Raw genomic sequence first — 17019 nt, forward strand, 5'->3', positions numbered from 1 at the left:
TGGGAAGAAAGGGAGAGAGAGAGAGAGAGAGAGAGAGAGAGAGAGAGAGAGAGAGAGAGAGGGCAAGGGAGGAAGGGCTAATAGAGAAAAAAAACAAACATGCCTTTACATGCAGCACGTGTGTGAAACTCATCAAAAGGAGTCATGCTCACCCCAGTGATTTCACCAAGACTGATGGGTGTGGGTGGGTGTGATTTGAAATTTCACCACTTTGCCGTGTTATGTTACTCAACACCTACCTCGACTACATGATTATGCACATACAGCAGCAAAGCACATGCAGATCACACATAAGTCTCCCACCCAGGTATGATTATAACGGCCCTTACCATTCCATTACCGGTACATGAAATTATGATCTTATTACTAATGCTTCCAGCCTGGTTATGATCAAATTTTAACAGATGATAAATCACTGTGGCACCACATGCTTTATCAAAGCCAAGCAGCTGTGATATATGAGCTTGTGTGGGTCACAGGTGTTATAAAATAGGCTGCTTGTGCATGGGTGAAATGGAGTATAAAAATGCCTGAGGGATCATTTGGTAACCGCAGAGCAAATTAAAAGAGGAGGTAGGGACATCAATGCACTTTCATTATTTACACAGACACGGGTTGTGTGGGATTTTTTTTTTTTTTTTTTTTTTTCGCTTTCAAATTCAAATTGTGGTTCGAGAAACATTCAGTTCTTTTCTCATACGCATGCCTTCCATCCTTGTGACGGACGGGGCTTTTCAATATCGACAAAGCATTAGTGTTGCAGATAACAGTGAGAGAGAAACAGAACGCCAGGACTGATAACTACGCTTTCGACCTGTGGAGAGGGAAAAGACTGAGCTCTCCCTGAGCAGACAAGTCTGAGGACCCAGGATAAAGTCTTTACCTTCTTTGGTGTTTTTATTTTACTGGGCAGGTCAGATAAATATTGCCAAAGATTATTTCCTTCATCCTCTCACCAAGGGTTTGAGTTTACCCCGATTATTCAATAACTGACTTCAGGTTGCAGGGGATCTAAGTATAGTATATAGTATATATACTCTTTTGATCCTGTGAGGGAAATCTGCATTTATCCCAATCCGTGAATTAGTGAAACACACTCAGCACACAGTGAACACACAGTGAGGTGAAGCACACACTAATCCTGACGCAGTGAGCTGCCTGCTACAGCGGCGCTCGGGGAGCAGTGAGGGCTTAGGTGCCTTGCTCAAGGGCACTTCAGCCGTTCCTACTGGTCGGGGTTCGAACCGGCAACCCTCAGGGTTCGAACCGGCAACCCTCAAGTCCGAAGCCCTAGCCAGTAGGCCACGGTTGCCTCATCTCCTCAGTTCCTTTAAAAGTTTTCCAGAATTCACAGAGCTCACCAAATATAGTTCTTCCTGACACTAGCAGTAGAACACAAAGGCTGTGAAAATGTCCTCCCCTTCAGCGCTGTCCTTGAAAAGAACTCAATAACTGTTGTCGAGAATGAACTCCTTGTTGCTTTGAGGACAGCCACTTTGAAGTAGTAATGTGAGCAGTGTCTGTTTGTCTCTCTTTTGCTTGGGCAATGACGGGGTCGAAAGTCAAGAATGCGATAATGACAAGGGTCTTGATTTGAGGCACTTCTATGCTGCTCCCAACAAGGTTTTAAAATCTCATCCCAGATTCTACAAGGTTTCTGCCAGTGAAATTTTCCACTGGGAGCCTATTAAATAATGAGTCATCGTCATAAAGGCAACCCCCTCTGTATACATGGACTCCCACAATGCTCAAAAGTCCAGCTGGTCTTTGGAAAGTGTGTGAGGATCTGAATATGTATTCTCTCCATGCATTCTGTGTTTATGCTTGTGTGCGTGTGTGTGTGCGTGTGCATGTGTGTGTGTGTGTGTGTGTGTCTGCAATGTATGTAGACTAAAGTTCAAACGTTTGTGGTCACTTTGATATTTCCCTGTTTTTAAAGGAAAAACTCATTTGTTGGCCATTAAAATTATACCTATTGTTAATATAAATGACTATTAAAAGGCTAATTGATCATTGTAAAACCCTTTTGCAATTATGTTTGCATTACATTTACATTTATTCATTTAGCAGATGCTTTTATCCAAAATCACTTACATATGTCAATTTGCATGGCTGAAATATACTGCCCTGATGAAAGAAGCAATACTGGCCTTCTTTAGATGAGTTTGAGTTTCTGGAGCATCATCTATTGCGAGTTTGATTAAAGACACAAAATTACCAGAAACAAAAGAACTTTTTACTGAAGCGCGTCAATCTATTCTTGTTCTGAGAAATGCACGCTGTTCCACATGAGAATTAGTCAAGAAACAGAAAATCTCATAAAAAGCTGTGTGCTACTCCCTCTACAAAAGAGCGCAAACTGGCTTGAAACCCGACTAGAAAAAAGGATGGAAAGGCACCAGTGCACAACTGAGCAAGAAAAACAAATACATTAGCCTGTGTAGTTCGAGAAACACACCCTTCACAGGTCCTCAACTGCCTGCTCTGTTAAATAGAACCTGCAAAAGATCAGTGTCAATATCAATAGAAGATGCTGGCCCTCTAGACACAGTTGTAAAGAAAAAAGCTATTTGCCAGACTGGCCAATAAAAATTAAACGATTAAGATGGGCACGAGAACACAGACATTCGACAGAGTAAGACTTACATCAAGTGTTATAGACAGACCAATCTCAGGTGTTCTGATTGTGAGACACCAAACAAAAGCTGAAGGACTGTTTGGCTCCAACGATCAAGCATGGTGGAGGGAATGTGATGATCTGGGGGTGCTTTTTGTGGTAGTAAAGTGGGGAAATTGCTCAAGATAAAGGGAATCTTGCAGGAGGAAGGCCATCACTGCAGTTTGCAGCGTCATGACACACTCTGTGGACAACGTTTGATTGGAGCGAAGAAGAAGCAGTCAGCTGGTAGTCTGTCCCTAAGCGAATTTAAACTTTTGACCGGCAGTGTATGTTGTATGCAGTATATGTGTGTGTGTGTGTGTGTGTGTGTGTGTGTGTGTGTGTGTGTGTGTGTGTGTAAGTATGCAATTGAGAGTAAGCAGGCACAAGCATGTGTAGGCTATAGTGCATTAGTGTGTACATTTGTTTTTTTTCTCTGGGCTTGTCAGCACTTTTGTGTCTTAGCCCTGCAGTTTTAGAAGTTTCCTGGCCTGCCACTTCACAGAGTTCCAACTTGGCCAAGTGGAAGAGCTATTTCTCTTGGTTGAATGAAGTCCGTGGAAGAAAACCTTTTCTCTGATCCTCAGATGCATGGAATACGGTTTTGTTCTCTGACAGACACATTCTGGGAGACTTATTTTGCGCTGCAGTTTAGGTCATTAGCATATATACTAGTCGACATATGAAACATTTACTAGAATATTTGCTAAAATGGTTTAGAGAAAAAGACACGGTAAGCTGTTATCATAACAAGGACTTGGGAAACAGATGGTGTTGCAGATCACTTCATGAAAATGATGTTTCATTGCCACATCACAAATGCACCCACACACACAGAACTGGTTTCATGTCATGCCTAGATGCCCTTGGTGTAAAAGATGGTAGGCACTGTCGTGTTTAAATACAAAGACACTAAAGCTGAAGTTTTAATTTGAGTCGGCAGGGTATGAATTGTGGGTGGTTACAAGCCACCATACTTACTTACATTAAATCTCTGACAACCCTAAATAAATATTCAAAAATCTTCAGTTTACCCTCAGAAAATAGGCTACTTCCTAATTTTAAATGAGTGTCCTTATCTCTAAAGTCCTAATACTTCTGAGGGGTAAAAAAATACAAGGCATCAGATTAGAGCTGGCATGTTCTAGCTCGATAAACGCAGACTGCAAGCCAACCCCCTCAGGCCACATTATGATGGAGCGGTGCTCAAACTCACCGGAGAGGCAGCAAACATGAATGAAGTCTTTACACAACATCAGAAGCGCTGCCTAATCTTAACATTCCGCTACGATACACTAGCATAAGGGGGGGTACGGGAGATTAAACCAGCTACTCTTCCTCCCGCTCTCCCTGCTTAAGAGCTGTGGCATGTGCTGGTGAGAGAGAGAGAGAGAGAGAGAGAGAGAGGCTTTCAACTTCCAAAGAGAAGCGCATGAATGTTGTTTCATCTGCCTACCCCCCCCACCCCAAGGGATAAGCGATGGTGCCAAACAAACGGATAAATAAATGAACGAGGCCGTGATCGGCGTCGCTCGACAGGCGCTTTGATATGACACTTCAAAGGGGCCACCCCACTTCGTCTTCACTGAAGTGGGACATCAGAGGCCAGACAACGACTACCGCAATGACGATAGAGTGACACCGTGTTTGCTTAGGCTCGGGAGAGCAAGTGCTGGACAAGGTCCAGGCTGGAGAGAGAGAGAGAGCCTCACAAGGGTGTGAGGGGGGAGGACTGCAGGGGAACTGTGTGTCGTGTTGGTAAGGGGGGGGGTCAGGAGAGGACACCACCGCCTGATTTTTACATGTGGACAATGCCGCAGAGATGTAACTCTCTTGATCTCTATACAGCACACTCCCTCTCTGACTATTTCTCCCCCTCCCTCGCTCTCTGTATCTCTCTCCTTTAAAATCTCTCTCCTTGAACGTCAATCTCTCCCTCTCTCTCCATCCATCCGTCTCTTTTTCTCTCCCACTCTCTTTATCTCAGTCCTCTCTCGGACACACCGTCTCTCTCTCTCTGGGCCAGAAGAGAATGCCATCACATCCCGCTGTCTTTTCCATCCAGGCACAAGCTGGCCCCGCTCACCCCTGTGGGAGGACTGCGGTCTGGCCAGCTTGCCCGCTCGCCAGCTGCCGTTACAGCAAAACCTCGCCGCTGGCTGGGAGATTACTCCGACTGTGCTCCCCTTTCTCCCCCTCGCGCCTTCCAGGCCTGGGGCGTTTCGGGAGCCTTGACCGTGGCCAAATAATCCTTCGCCGCGGGATGCTAGCCAGGGCAGATAAATAAGACTCCCCGCCACGCCGTAATGGAACCACATTAACGCTAAACAGCCGAGGACACTTCTGGGTCAGCACGCATCAGTGGACGGGATGAGAGGGGAGGTCTGCACTGACGACAACACACAAGGAGATGGGAGCGCTGGCGAAAATCATGACCTGCAACCCTCCAATTGAGACGCTTAAGGAGCGGAGAAAGGGGGGGACTTTGTGGGGAAGTCGCCACAGAGCTCTGGCCAGGAACGCTTTGAGGCTTAGAGAGGAGAATGGAGGGGATGAGAGAGGAGAGGTAATGACACACAAGTCCATTTGTAGTGGACATGAGACATACTACAGCACACCAGCAGACAGATGCTGCTTTCCTCCACAGCTCGCTTGGCCATTAACGTCAGAGCGGCGGAGAGAGTTGACAGGCGGGAAGGTGGGTGTGGGTTTATGGGTATGCCTTAATTAGAATGGACTTTAATGCTCATCGAATCAAGAGTTATGAGGCAAACATATATACCTGACTAACAATGAAGGGGGTTTTACGTGAATGTAAAACACAGACACACACACACACATCAACACTGGCGCTCTTAAAAGCAGATCAAATACTATTTGCTGTTAAATTATCCCAAGGACCCTGTTACACAATAGCTGCCTCTACATCAGCCTGGCCCCCACGAGCACCTCAATTTAACCAACCAAACAACAAAAGTGCCAGGGAAAAATAAATAAATAACACATTCCCTGTGCACTGTGCCATTCAGCTAAATTAAACTAAGAAATAACCATTTGCTCTTGCTGGTGCTTGTATGTGATGCCAAAGCCAAGAGTTCCTAGGGATCAGAGCAGGGGTCTTACCTGAGCCACTGACACCTGGGTCTGCTGCTGCTGCTGCTGGAGCTGCTGCTGGAGGAGTTGGATCTGGTGGTGCATCGATAGGGGCGCTCCGGCCGGCAGCTGGCTGGACGAGGGCAGCAGCATCTTAGGGGTGGCCAGCAGGATACAGGCCTCCTCAGACACCTGCAAAGGCAGACATGGAGACAGAAGGTTTTGGTTATAACTGGGTAGTGTAAAACCCTGGAATGTGTGCTATTTCACTATATAAATGCAGCCTTCATTGACAAAAGCCTTAGGTGTGGAGCAGTCTATAGCAATCAGAAAGAAGTAGTGCAGTCTCACTTTAGCCTGGGCTAGAACAGAGGGAATTTTTCATCACGTACAGCTCTCATCAGGCCGATAGTAAGCTGAACATGAACTTCATGTCTTAGTTCTGTATCACATTCCATATATTACTCTGCCAACTTCTACCTCTGAGGTAGCCAGTGATGCCAGTGGAAATGATATATCCTTTGTGTTGCGGCTGACTACTAGTTGCGTACAGCAGTAGAGAAAAGAAGCAACAGGCACATTTCATGGCTATCAGAAGAGGCCTTTTTGATCTCCACCCTCAATCCTGACACAGATGGCGTGCCATGGCAGAGACGTCTGATAGTTCTTGGAAATAACTCCGACTGACAATGGAAGCAGAGGGGCTGCTTTCAAAATCAGAGGAAACGTGGAGTAAAGAAAATAAGCCTGACTAGATAAAAAGGGAGAAAGTCTCATGCCATTTATTGATTATTTAGCAAGGCAGTGGTACAACCATTAAACCATTATATTTCCTTTCTCTCCCTCTCTCTACAGTAGTCTCTCCCCTGTTAAATAATGCAGTACAGTACGTCAACATCCCATAAGAAGAGCATGACTACACACACACTAAAAAACTGTAGCAGTCTGGCGGAAGCCAACAGGGATTCGCTGGATGCCTCTCAAAGATAAACCTCAGATTGGTTTTGCATCAGACAAAGATATAATTGCGCTGGCAAAATCAAGCCACCCTGAAAGCCTGCAGTACATGACTGGAACCACAGCTTAGGCATGCGTAGGTGCACTCTTGATAATAAGAACAATTACTCTGGGAAACGTAGGCCTACGAGCCGGGATGATTAGCATTACACACTTAGCACTAGCGCTAACAGAAAACTGTGTGACTGACAGTAAAGGGGGGGCTGTAGCGATGCAAAGCCTGCTGCCGGTGTGAGATGGCAAGCCACAGCCACAGTGGCAGTGACAAATTGGTCATATTTCCCGGCATGCCTGGGTTATTTATTTTCCTGCGGCTCCCAGATGAAAATATGGTAATGCCGGCGCAGGCCAGGGATTGACCTCCAGTGTGCTGTGGGGAGCGTGGCGGTGGAGCAGCCAGCAGAGGGAATAATTTCATGGTGTCAGATCTGCTTATCCCGGCCTAAGTGTGACACGCAGAGGATGCCCTTTTACTGGGTGCCCAGGCACTCAGCGACACAGTGGGGACGTAGAACTGAAAAATGAGCTGGTGGTGGTAACTAGAGAGACTCACAGTAAAGAACAGAGGAGTCATATCCCCTAGCAACCCCAATGTCAAAGCCCCCAAATATGTGTGTGTGTGTGTATGTGTGTGTGTGTGTGTGTGTGTGTGTGTGTGTGTACAAAAAAAGATCACAAGCACCCAAAGGACTGTGGATTGATCCGTTGCATACACAAACCGTGCAGCACTACTGCTGCAAGCTTGCAAGAAAAGCCTGCTTTTTGTTTTTTTCCGTTCTAAATCTTTCTTATTATCCATTCAAAGACAGCAGGTGGTGTCACATGGACGATCAGGTGAGCAGGATATCTAGTTCACCATGGCGTCTGCAAGATGTACACAAAGAAGGAGTTTCTATGGGGCTCGCAGTGGGTCGCATTTCCAATGCAATTTGCGTGCAGGGGACAGAGCAGACCTGAGGTGCGGTGAAGAGGGTGGGGGTGGGTGTTGGTCATACTGCATGCTGATGAAGTGGGTGTTTGGTGTGCGCTTCGCCTGCGACTGGCAGCTGTGTGTTCGGGCTAGCACTGCAGAACAGCGCCCCGTAAACAATACCAGCTGCTCCTGACGGAAGGGGCCGACACCACTTCCTCCACGCCGCTCCAGCACAAACAAACAAACAAACAAACAAACAAACAAACAAACAAACAAAACCAACCAACCAACCAACCAAACACGCAAATGCGCACGACAAGATCCAAAGCTACACATGTGGAAATACAGACATGTGCACACGCAGTCCACACAATACACATCTGCAGGCACAGGCTCAGGCACATAGGCACACAAGCGCACACACACACACACACGGACATATTCTCTATGCATGGCTGCAGGCAAACAGATGGACAAACCTGCAAACTAGAGTGCAACCCCCCCGCCCCCAATCTGCATAAATAATATATCATCCCTTACAAGTACGCCTGTACACACAATAGCATTACAGATATGACTAGAACACCTTCTACACCTAAGACCTTCCAGATATGACTAGAATACACCAGGCTTTTCTACACGGCACAGAAACAAATTTATAAGCCGCCATTTCCTGCTTATCCACTATTGGCCAACAGCACAAAGTTCATCCATCAGTCGAGGGGGAACTGCCCTTTCTGCCTAGCGCTCTATAAATCTCATGTTAAAGTGTCATAAAAGCAAGATATGACCGCAGTTAGCTTCTGTATCTGAGGCCAAGTCCTGACAAGTAGTCATGACAGATGACATGGTATGGTGAAATTGTGGAACTTTTCCGCGTGGACATCTACTGTGAGCTGTGCCAACGAGAGAGAGAGAGAGAGAGAGAGATAGATAGATAGATAGATACTTTATTGATCCCTAGGGAAAATTCAAGGTCACAGTAGCATACAGACATTCACACACACATTCACTAACAGCAGAAAAAGTAATTAAAAGTATATAATATAAAAAAACACAACTAAGCAATAAGGACTGTAGAAGATAAAGAATATACTAAATATACTAAATATACTAAAATACAAATTATACTAAATAAAACTTAATCTGAATCAATTCTAAAAAACAGTATCTACATAGTGGGTGATTAATCAATCAGGTGCGCTTGCAATGACCGAAGCAGGGACTGAGCCTGTGGTCCTCTGTGCATACGGTAAGGTGCTCTTTGTGAATGAGTGTCATGGTGATGGTGCAAATGAGTAAGTCAAACGAGTAAGTCAAACAGTGCAACAGTGCAAGAATAAAGTCTATATATCTATGTATAAATAACTATATTAAGAAAGGTATAAGTGTGGTCACAGTTCAGCTGTGGCATGGAGGGAGTGGTTGTGCATGTGTGCTAATAAAGCACGCAAACAGTGAGGCAGAAGACAATGGTAAAGTGGCTAGTGGACACAGAGTTCAAGACATGGAGGTGGTGAAGAGGCAGACAGACTATGCGGAGAAGTCTATTTCTCCTCTTCTCCTCTTGAAGCATTGAACAGTTCAATGGCCCTGGGGATGAATGACTTCCTCAGTCTGTCTGTTGTGCAAGGCAGTGAGCGAAATCTCCAGCTGATCAGGCTTTTCTGCTTAACAATAGTGCTGTGGAGTGGATGACACTCATTGTCCAAGATGTTGATCAGTTTGTTTAGGGTCCTTTTGTCAGATATTGAAGTGATCTAGTTCAGCTCCCACTACAGAGCCAGCTTTCCTTACCAGCCTGTCAAGTCGCCCCGCATCCTTCTTCTTTGTGCTTCCTCCCCAACATACCACTGCATAGAAGAGGACAAAGGCAACAACAGACTGGTAGAACATCCTGAGGAGCTTGCTTCACACATTGAAGGAGTGCAGCCTCCTCAGGAAGTACAGCCTGCTCTGCCCTTTCTTGTAGAGTGCGTCAGTGTTGGCTGACCAGTCCAGTTTATTGTCCAAGTGGAGACCCAGGTACTTGTAGGTGCTTACCACCTCGACATTGACCCCATCAATGGAGACTGGTAGCAGAGTGGGCTTAGACCTGCAGAAATCCACCACCATCTCCTTAGTCTTTGAAGTGTTGAGTTGGAGATGATTGAGTTTGCACCATTGCACAAAGTCCTCCAACAGGCTCCTATACTCCTCCTCCTGCCCGTTCCTGATACACCCCACAATTGCAGTATCGTCAGAAAACTTCTGCATGTGGCATGACTCAGTGTTGTAGCAGAAGTCAGATGTGTACAAGGTGAACAGGACTGGAGAGAGCACAGTTCCCTGTGGCGCTCCGGTGCTGCTGATCACAGTGTCAGAGAGACAGTTCTTCAGTCTGACGAACTGTGGTCGCTCCGTCAGGTAATCTGTGATCAAGGTTACCAGGTGAGCGTCCACACCCATCTGCAAGAGCTTGTCTCCCAGTCTGAGGGGTTGGATGGTGAGAAATCAAAGAACATGATTCTCACAGCACTTTCCCCCTTGTCTAGGTGAGAATGTGTCCTGTGTAGAATATAAGTGATGGCATCGTCCACGCCCACTTTCTCCTGGTATGCAAACTGTAATGGGTCTAGTGCATGGCGTACCTGGGGTCTGAGCATACCTAAGACGAGTCGCTCCATTGTCTTCATCACATGTGATGTTAGAGCGACAGGTCTGTAGTCATTAAGCTCACTAGGATGTGGCTTTTTAGGGACAGGGGTGAGACATGATGTCTTCCACAGTGTTGGAACTTGTCCAAGGCGTAGACTTAGATTGATGATGTGTTCAACTGTTATAAACCCCAATATCTATGGCATCGTTTGCACTCGACACAGCTCAAACTTTTAACTGTATCTAATCAGCACAGAGGCCATGACACAAATGCAACAGATTAATGTGGTAAGCCATCTCTGACTGATGCGCTTTGAGTGGCTGTCAGGCCCAGCGTATCCATTCCCTGCGCTCCTTACCACTGATGCTTTTGTCATTCCGCCTCTCAATTTGAGACAGATGTGACAAGGGTACCCCCTGACAGTGAGATCTGCCCATTATATGCCAGCCTTCAACACCACCGGGGCTGCTCCGGAGAGATAGATGAGTGGCGAGATACGGAGAGGGATGCGGGCACTTGCCAACGCGTCAGCCGGGGGGGGGGCACCGCGCCAGGGGAGCGGAGCGGCCACAGTCTGCTGCCACTTGCACAACTAGACGAGCGAGAGTGAGAGAGAGAGAGAGAGAGAGAGAGAGAGAGAGCTTGAGGGTGAGAGTGTTGACGTGGAGAGTAAAGGCCCCAGTTATCATCTAAGCACCGCGGCCAGAGCAGTCTCTTATCAGTCACACAGCCTCGGCTTGGCTCGGAGGGACAGACAGGAGACTGTCTGAGGAGTGCAGGGGTTCAGACGATGGACTGTCTGATCCTTGGACAGGGCAGCATTCTGTCTGCACGTCTATTTGGCCTGTCGCTGAGACGGCACTACTGTTATTGCACAGTGCCCCGTAAACCGTTCCAAGGGAGCACAGATGGACTGGATGGCATTCAACAAGCACTCGTCTGGCTTTTAGTGGAGTGCCTGTTTTATTCTCTACCATTTCATGCATCGTGCAATGTAGGAAATATGTCATAAGCCATCCAAAAATGTGTGTCCAGCCATCCATCCATCCATCCCAGGGTCAATATCAACCTCATCAGCTTGTAAGTAGTACACACTCTACACTGTAACAAAATTGGAATAGCTCTTCATTTGCTTGGGTTTAGGGTCGTTACAAGCTTGTCTCAGAGGAGTTGTAGGCAGCAAGTCCCAGAGGGAGGAGAAAGAGCCGGAATGAAAGATGAAGTCTTGTCAGCACAGGTTAGAGGGTAATTTGCTGTGCTTTCCCTCCCTTCCTCACTACTTCCCTCAGCCTTTTATTCTCTCACGTCTTCATTCCCTCCCTCACTCATTCACTCAAACCCTCCTTTACTCACTCCTTCACTCCACCAACCCTTCCTTTACTCCCTGCCTCACTCCTGCCTCCTTTCCTCACTCTCATTACCTTTCCCCCTTCCTCCTTCTCTCACTCATCCACTCCCTCTTTCCCTCACTCATTCATTCATTCTCTCACTTCTTCACACTCTCCCTCACTTTAAACCCTTCTTGACTCACTACCCTCTCACTCACTCATTCACTCCACCAACCATTCATTTACTCCCTGCCTCACTCCTTCCCTCCCTCCTTTACTCACCCTCTCACTACCTTTCCCACTCCCTCTTTCCTTCACTCATTCACTCCCTCCTTTCCTCACCCTCTCACTATCTTTCCCACTCCCTCCTTTCCTCACCCTCTCACTATCTTACCCACTCCCTCCTTTCCTCACCCTCTCACTATCTTACCCACTCCCTCCTTCCCTCATTCACTCCCTCACCCTCTCACTATCTTACCCACTCCCTCTTTCCTTCACTCATTCACTCCCTCCTTTCCTCACCCTCTCACTACCTTACCCGCTCCCTCCTTTCCTCATTCAGTCCCTCCCTCCCTTTCCTCTCTCCTACCCTTCCTTCCTTCCTTCCTCCTACTCTCACAGCTGACAATGGGACTTGGTATTAGTCATTCTGCCAGCCATATGCGACAACTTCAAAATGTGTCACTATTTTCTCTAGTGCCAGCTCACTTTGCCTTTGTGTGTTTGCTCTCATATGAAAGCAAAACGACAAAGAGGCTCCCGGTGGTGTGCGCTACATTTCCTCTCTGTGCAGAAGTATCAAAGACAAACAACACAGGTGCTTTGTGCCAGCTGCATGGAGTATCACAGGATGGTACAAATTAAAAAGAAAGAACAAAAAAAAAAAAACACCTCCAAAAAAAAAAAAAAGATGCGAACGAGACACAGAGGGAAAAATATCTGAATCGTGGGACAGACTTTATGCATAACTGCACTCTTTGACTGTAAGATTGTAGCCCGTTATCCAGCTATTATTGCATTCTCCATCAGATTGCTTTGGGGCCACATTAAAATTGCATGAAGCTGAGTTGCTGATTGAATGGTCAGTATTGGAAATAGCAGGTGCACAGAGTTGACAAATCTGCTCTGAGACCCAACACAGGAATCATCCAGGCGGGTAAGAGGTCTGGGTTTGGCTAGCCTCGTTCAATCACTCCATCTTCTATGAGTCCTATCTTGGATTAAAAATCACAGCCACATAGGCTTTCAAAACCACTAAAAGTGCCTTGGCTACCGATTCCATCCAAGCTACTCTGCCACACAGCATAAATGCAGCCATCTATAAAGGGACAGGTTTTTAAAATAACTTGCCAAGGTGATATTGAATATCAATACTTAACCTTCCTTCACTTTGAGTCCAGACATGATCCCTCTTTATTATTCTGGGCTCACATGTTAGACAGACTTAGCTGAGCCTACATGTGCTGTTTGAATATTTAAACAATTTCTCTATTTTTGGGAATTAGAGCTTGGTTCCATCGTTCTGCAGAGTTGTGGAGCTTCACTCATTGGGACATCAAGCAAAGATTACATGATATTTATACCAAAAGGGAAAACAAACAAACAAACAAACAAACAAACACAGACTTTGGTATTTGGTGAACCTAACTGACAAACACAATTTGGAGGACATTCATCTCTGTCTGAGGCTATCGCATCTGAACAGTCACAAAGCAGCTAAACGATTCCATGAGAAGGTGCCATACTTTTGCAGTCTGCAAAGTGGATATCTCCGGCAATAGACTGCCAATGAGATGTGTGTCCTTCACGGCATGGCCGGAAGCTGACTCTCCACGCTGCACGCAGCCATGAGATTAAGACCGCGGCCGGGGGGACAGCTGAGGTAGCCCTCGCCTAAGTCCCATACCCTGCATCAGCCTAGCAGGCAGCAGCCATCTTAAAAAGAGTGCCCTTATTTATTCCGGAGTCTTTTAAATGTCCTTGCCAGCCCTAATCAGGCCAATCCATCTCAACAGCAGAGACATCCACATGCGTCAGGGTGAGACAGACACGTGAGGGTGGGGTGGTGGGAGGTGAGGGAGACAGATAAACTATGCTGATAGAGAACAGGCTCGCTCTTTTGCAACCTGTGACTCGAATCTTGCTCTTGTCATCCATCAGCTGCTGCAATGGCAGACGATCCATTGTCTTCTGACATGCTGCTTTGCCTACGATTTCCATTGATGTGAACTAGTGTAACACACACACACACACACACACACACATATGTGAGGGGTGTCGATCGTGGTGAGAGGCCAGAGTAACACTATGCTCGCAATGCTAACCATGCAGGTCTCTTTATTTTTTGTGGCCTGGAAATTCTCCCAGAGACCTTGGCCAATGGAACAAGGTGAACTAGTAGATCAGTAGAACTGAACAAGAATCTCTAAATTCAATTCTGGCATCAATGCCAAAAAGAACCTTCCCCTGAAAGAGAACATTAGGCTCTCGGTGAACTTAACAGTGCCATCACCAGATACAAGGACTCACACCCCCAGAGAGTCTGTTTATTACTTCAGGTAATTTCAACCAAGCAAGTGTTTACCTGCTCTATGAGCGGCTTGAGGCCAACACCCTTGATCACGGTTACAACATGATGCTGCTGCTTCCTGCTTCCAAAGACACAGAAGTGCATGGAGCTGATGACGTGAGCAGTAAAACTGCAGGACTGCTTTCACTCGGTGAGTCATAAGATCTGGGATGGCATTCAAGCATTTCAGTCCACAGACAATGCTGCGTAACAACAAGAAATGCAAGTAGGACGCCCCAAAAACCACCACCTGTGTGAGCCTTGAGCACAGCGGTGGAATGGAATCACAGTTCTGCAGTGCACAAGATACAGCCAATGTGACAGAGAATCCACTCTCTAATGGAACTGAATGCATGTTATGCATAGGGCAGTCTTCTGAGCGTGTTCCTGTACTACCTGTTGTTCACATGTGACTGTAACGTCAGACACAGTATACTTTTTTTTCCATAGCATTTTATTATCATTTTGCACTTCTTTAAAGCTTATTGTCTAGCCTGTGGAAGGGCACTCAAATAAGAATGTCATACTTAGTACACTGTGCTTTTTAAGATAATGTGAATATAATTTTGACACCTTGAATTCTTGAAACATCCATGCTGGTTTAACTCTGGTTCAGCTGATGCCAAAACCAACTCACCAAATCACACTGCTGGCAGCACTAGGCTACAACTGCCCCTCATGGACATCATTAGGACACTACATCTTATCTGGTGTGTCAAATGTGTATCCTAGCAACCCTCAACAGGCAAGAACGAACATTATGGTTCCAAGAACTGCTCATGTATGGCAGGCCTTTCTGTTTTTTTTCTGTTTCTGTTTGGTCGGCACAGTGAAAACTGTTGCCAGGTGAAAGTCCCACAGGGGAGCCCCATCTTTTCCAAAGAGCCTCCCAGGGAGCCAGGCCATTTTGTCATTCGGCTGTTAAATAAGTGCAGGCACAAGCTAGAGATAAAAATCCAATAAATACAAAGAGGAAAGCTCACCTCTTACCTCACACCTGCCCTTCTGCCTTCACACTCAGTCTTTGGACTATACTGGCAATGTGCTACAGGCTTACGGTAATAAAATAAATGGTAAATTGACAACTAGAGTAAATTGTGATGCATAAACAATGACATTAAAAGGTGCCATGTGTAAGAATTGAGGTAAAAATATAAAAAAAAATGAGCTACACGCATCAAAAGAATGAGAAGAAATAAGGGCGATGATGTCATTAAAAAAATGACAAGGTATAGTGCTGCAGAGATATCAACCTGAATTAGCATGCTAAATTACTAGCCACAGCCCGACAGGTGTCATAATACCAGTTTCGGCCATGGGAGGCGGTATGCAGGCAACATAACCGCCAGCCAAACTGCAATGCACGTTTCTCGGTTTTTACTCTAGGGTAGACCAACTCACCTTTTGGAGGTATACTGCCCCCATCTTTTATGGAAGGTGGAGTATGAATTGATTTTTTGGTGGACATTACACATGGCACCTTTAAGGCGCAAAAACAAGATTAAAGTAGTTTTCCAAACAGTGAAATCTAAAGCCTTTCTCTTTTGGATATAGTGAAATCCAATTGGTATGGATATACCGCTGCCTCTGAAGATCCTAATGACTGATCCTGAACTCATCTTGGGTTAGTCAGTCAGAAACTATAGTTAGACAAATACAAGAACACTTTTCCTAATTGCTAACAGACTTTGGGGAGGCGGCAGAGAGAATATAACATTCCATCTCTTTTCATCAGAATATGGACTCAGAAATCACCACCACCAGAGGCAAATACATTCACTTAAAAATCTGATTTTGTGTGAACCAAAATAATATCCAACCTGTACCGCCCCAACTGTGCAAGGATCCACACTGCCCACAACACAATATCTTCCATCGATATCATGTTTGCGTCATCTAGATAAATGTGCTATTAAAGAGTCCAATTTATGTAATGCCTGATTCACTGGCACTCTGCTACAACGTAGAAAACATCATGTGGCTCAGCGTGACTCAGGTTCCATCAAGTCCTCTTACAAATTGTTGAAATGGAGTGCTCCTGGGATGATGGTCAATACAAAATAGATGACTCACCTGAGTAGAGTGGGTTTAGATCAGTGTGGGATGATGGCCCTGTGCTACGAGTTGATGCTAATTTGCTTTGAATCAAAACTTCAGGAGGAAAATGTCACCGTGTTACTACAGCCAGCAGTTAAATATGGCCCAGAGGAATGTGTAGATGGCAAAAATAACAGAATAGATTTATGCTGATGACTTAATCAATGTTCAATTACTATCTTTACAAAAAGTGAGATGAAAAGGGTGGCTGGTTTCAGTGCTATTTCAATTAGTGAAACAATATCAAAGGGCATCTTTCCTCGCATATCACTGCACTTCACAAACTCCTGTGACAATCATCCATCCCCCCTATTCTTTTGTGTTTTGTGTTGTCTGTACTGTCCACCTTTTTGCTTATTTGGTGTTGAGGAGGGAGGGAAACTTGGGAGAGGGGGGTATGGGGTATGGGGTGTGTTATATGTTATATGTTATGGGGTGTGTTATGTTATATGTTATATGTTATATGTATGAGGCTGTAGATATCCTGCATGGAATATAATAAGAATAATATGTGTGAAAAAGAATATCCTTATAGGACAATAAAGACTCTAAAAGAAAGAATATAAATCAAACTTAATCTAACACATTCTGACTGATAATACTGACAGATGTGCTCTCTGTGTTGGTAAACTCTGTGATCCAAGAGAGCTGCAGTAGCCTATTTCTGACCTGACAGTATAGGACAGCAGACTTCTTTAATATGAG

The 17019-nt window shown here is 45.6% G+C and overlaps 1 protein-coding gene across 2 annotated transcripts in view; it reads right to left on the bottom strand.

Moving 5' to 3' along the window:
- The window catches only part of nos1apa (nitric oxide synthase 1 (neuronal) adaptor protein a), a 102126-nt gene that overhangs the window by 23690 nt on the left and 61417 nt on the right, over positions 1-17019 (bottom strand). For both annotated transcript variants that reach the window (XM_048252017.1, XM_048252018.1), the window contains one exon: positions 5783-5944. In XM_048252017.1, the coding sequence (XP_048107974.1) occupies positions 5783-5944 (162 nt within the window). The remainder of the gene's footprint in view (positions 1-5782; positions 5945-17019) is intronic.

The sequence above is a fragment of the Alosa alosa genome, chromosome 9, assembly GCF_017589495.1.
Source record: "Alosa alosa isolate M-15738 ecotype Scorff River chromosome 9, AALO_Geno_1.1, whole genome shotgun sequence".
Taxonomy (NCBI): Eukaryota; Metazoa; Chordata; class Actinopteri; order Clupeiformes; family Clupeidae; genus Alosa; species Alosa alosa.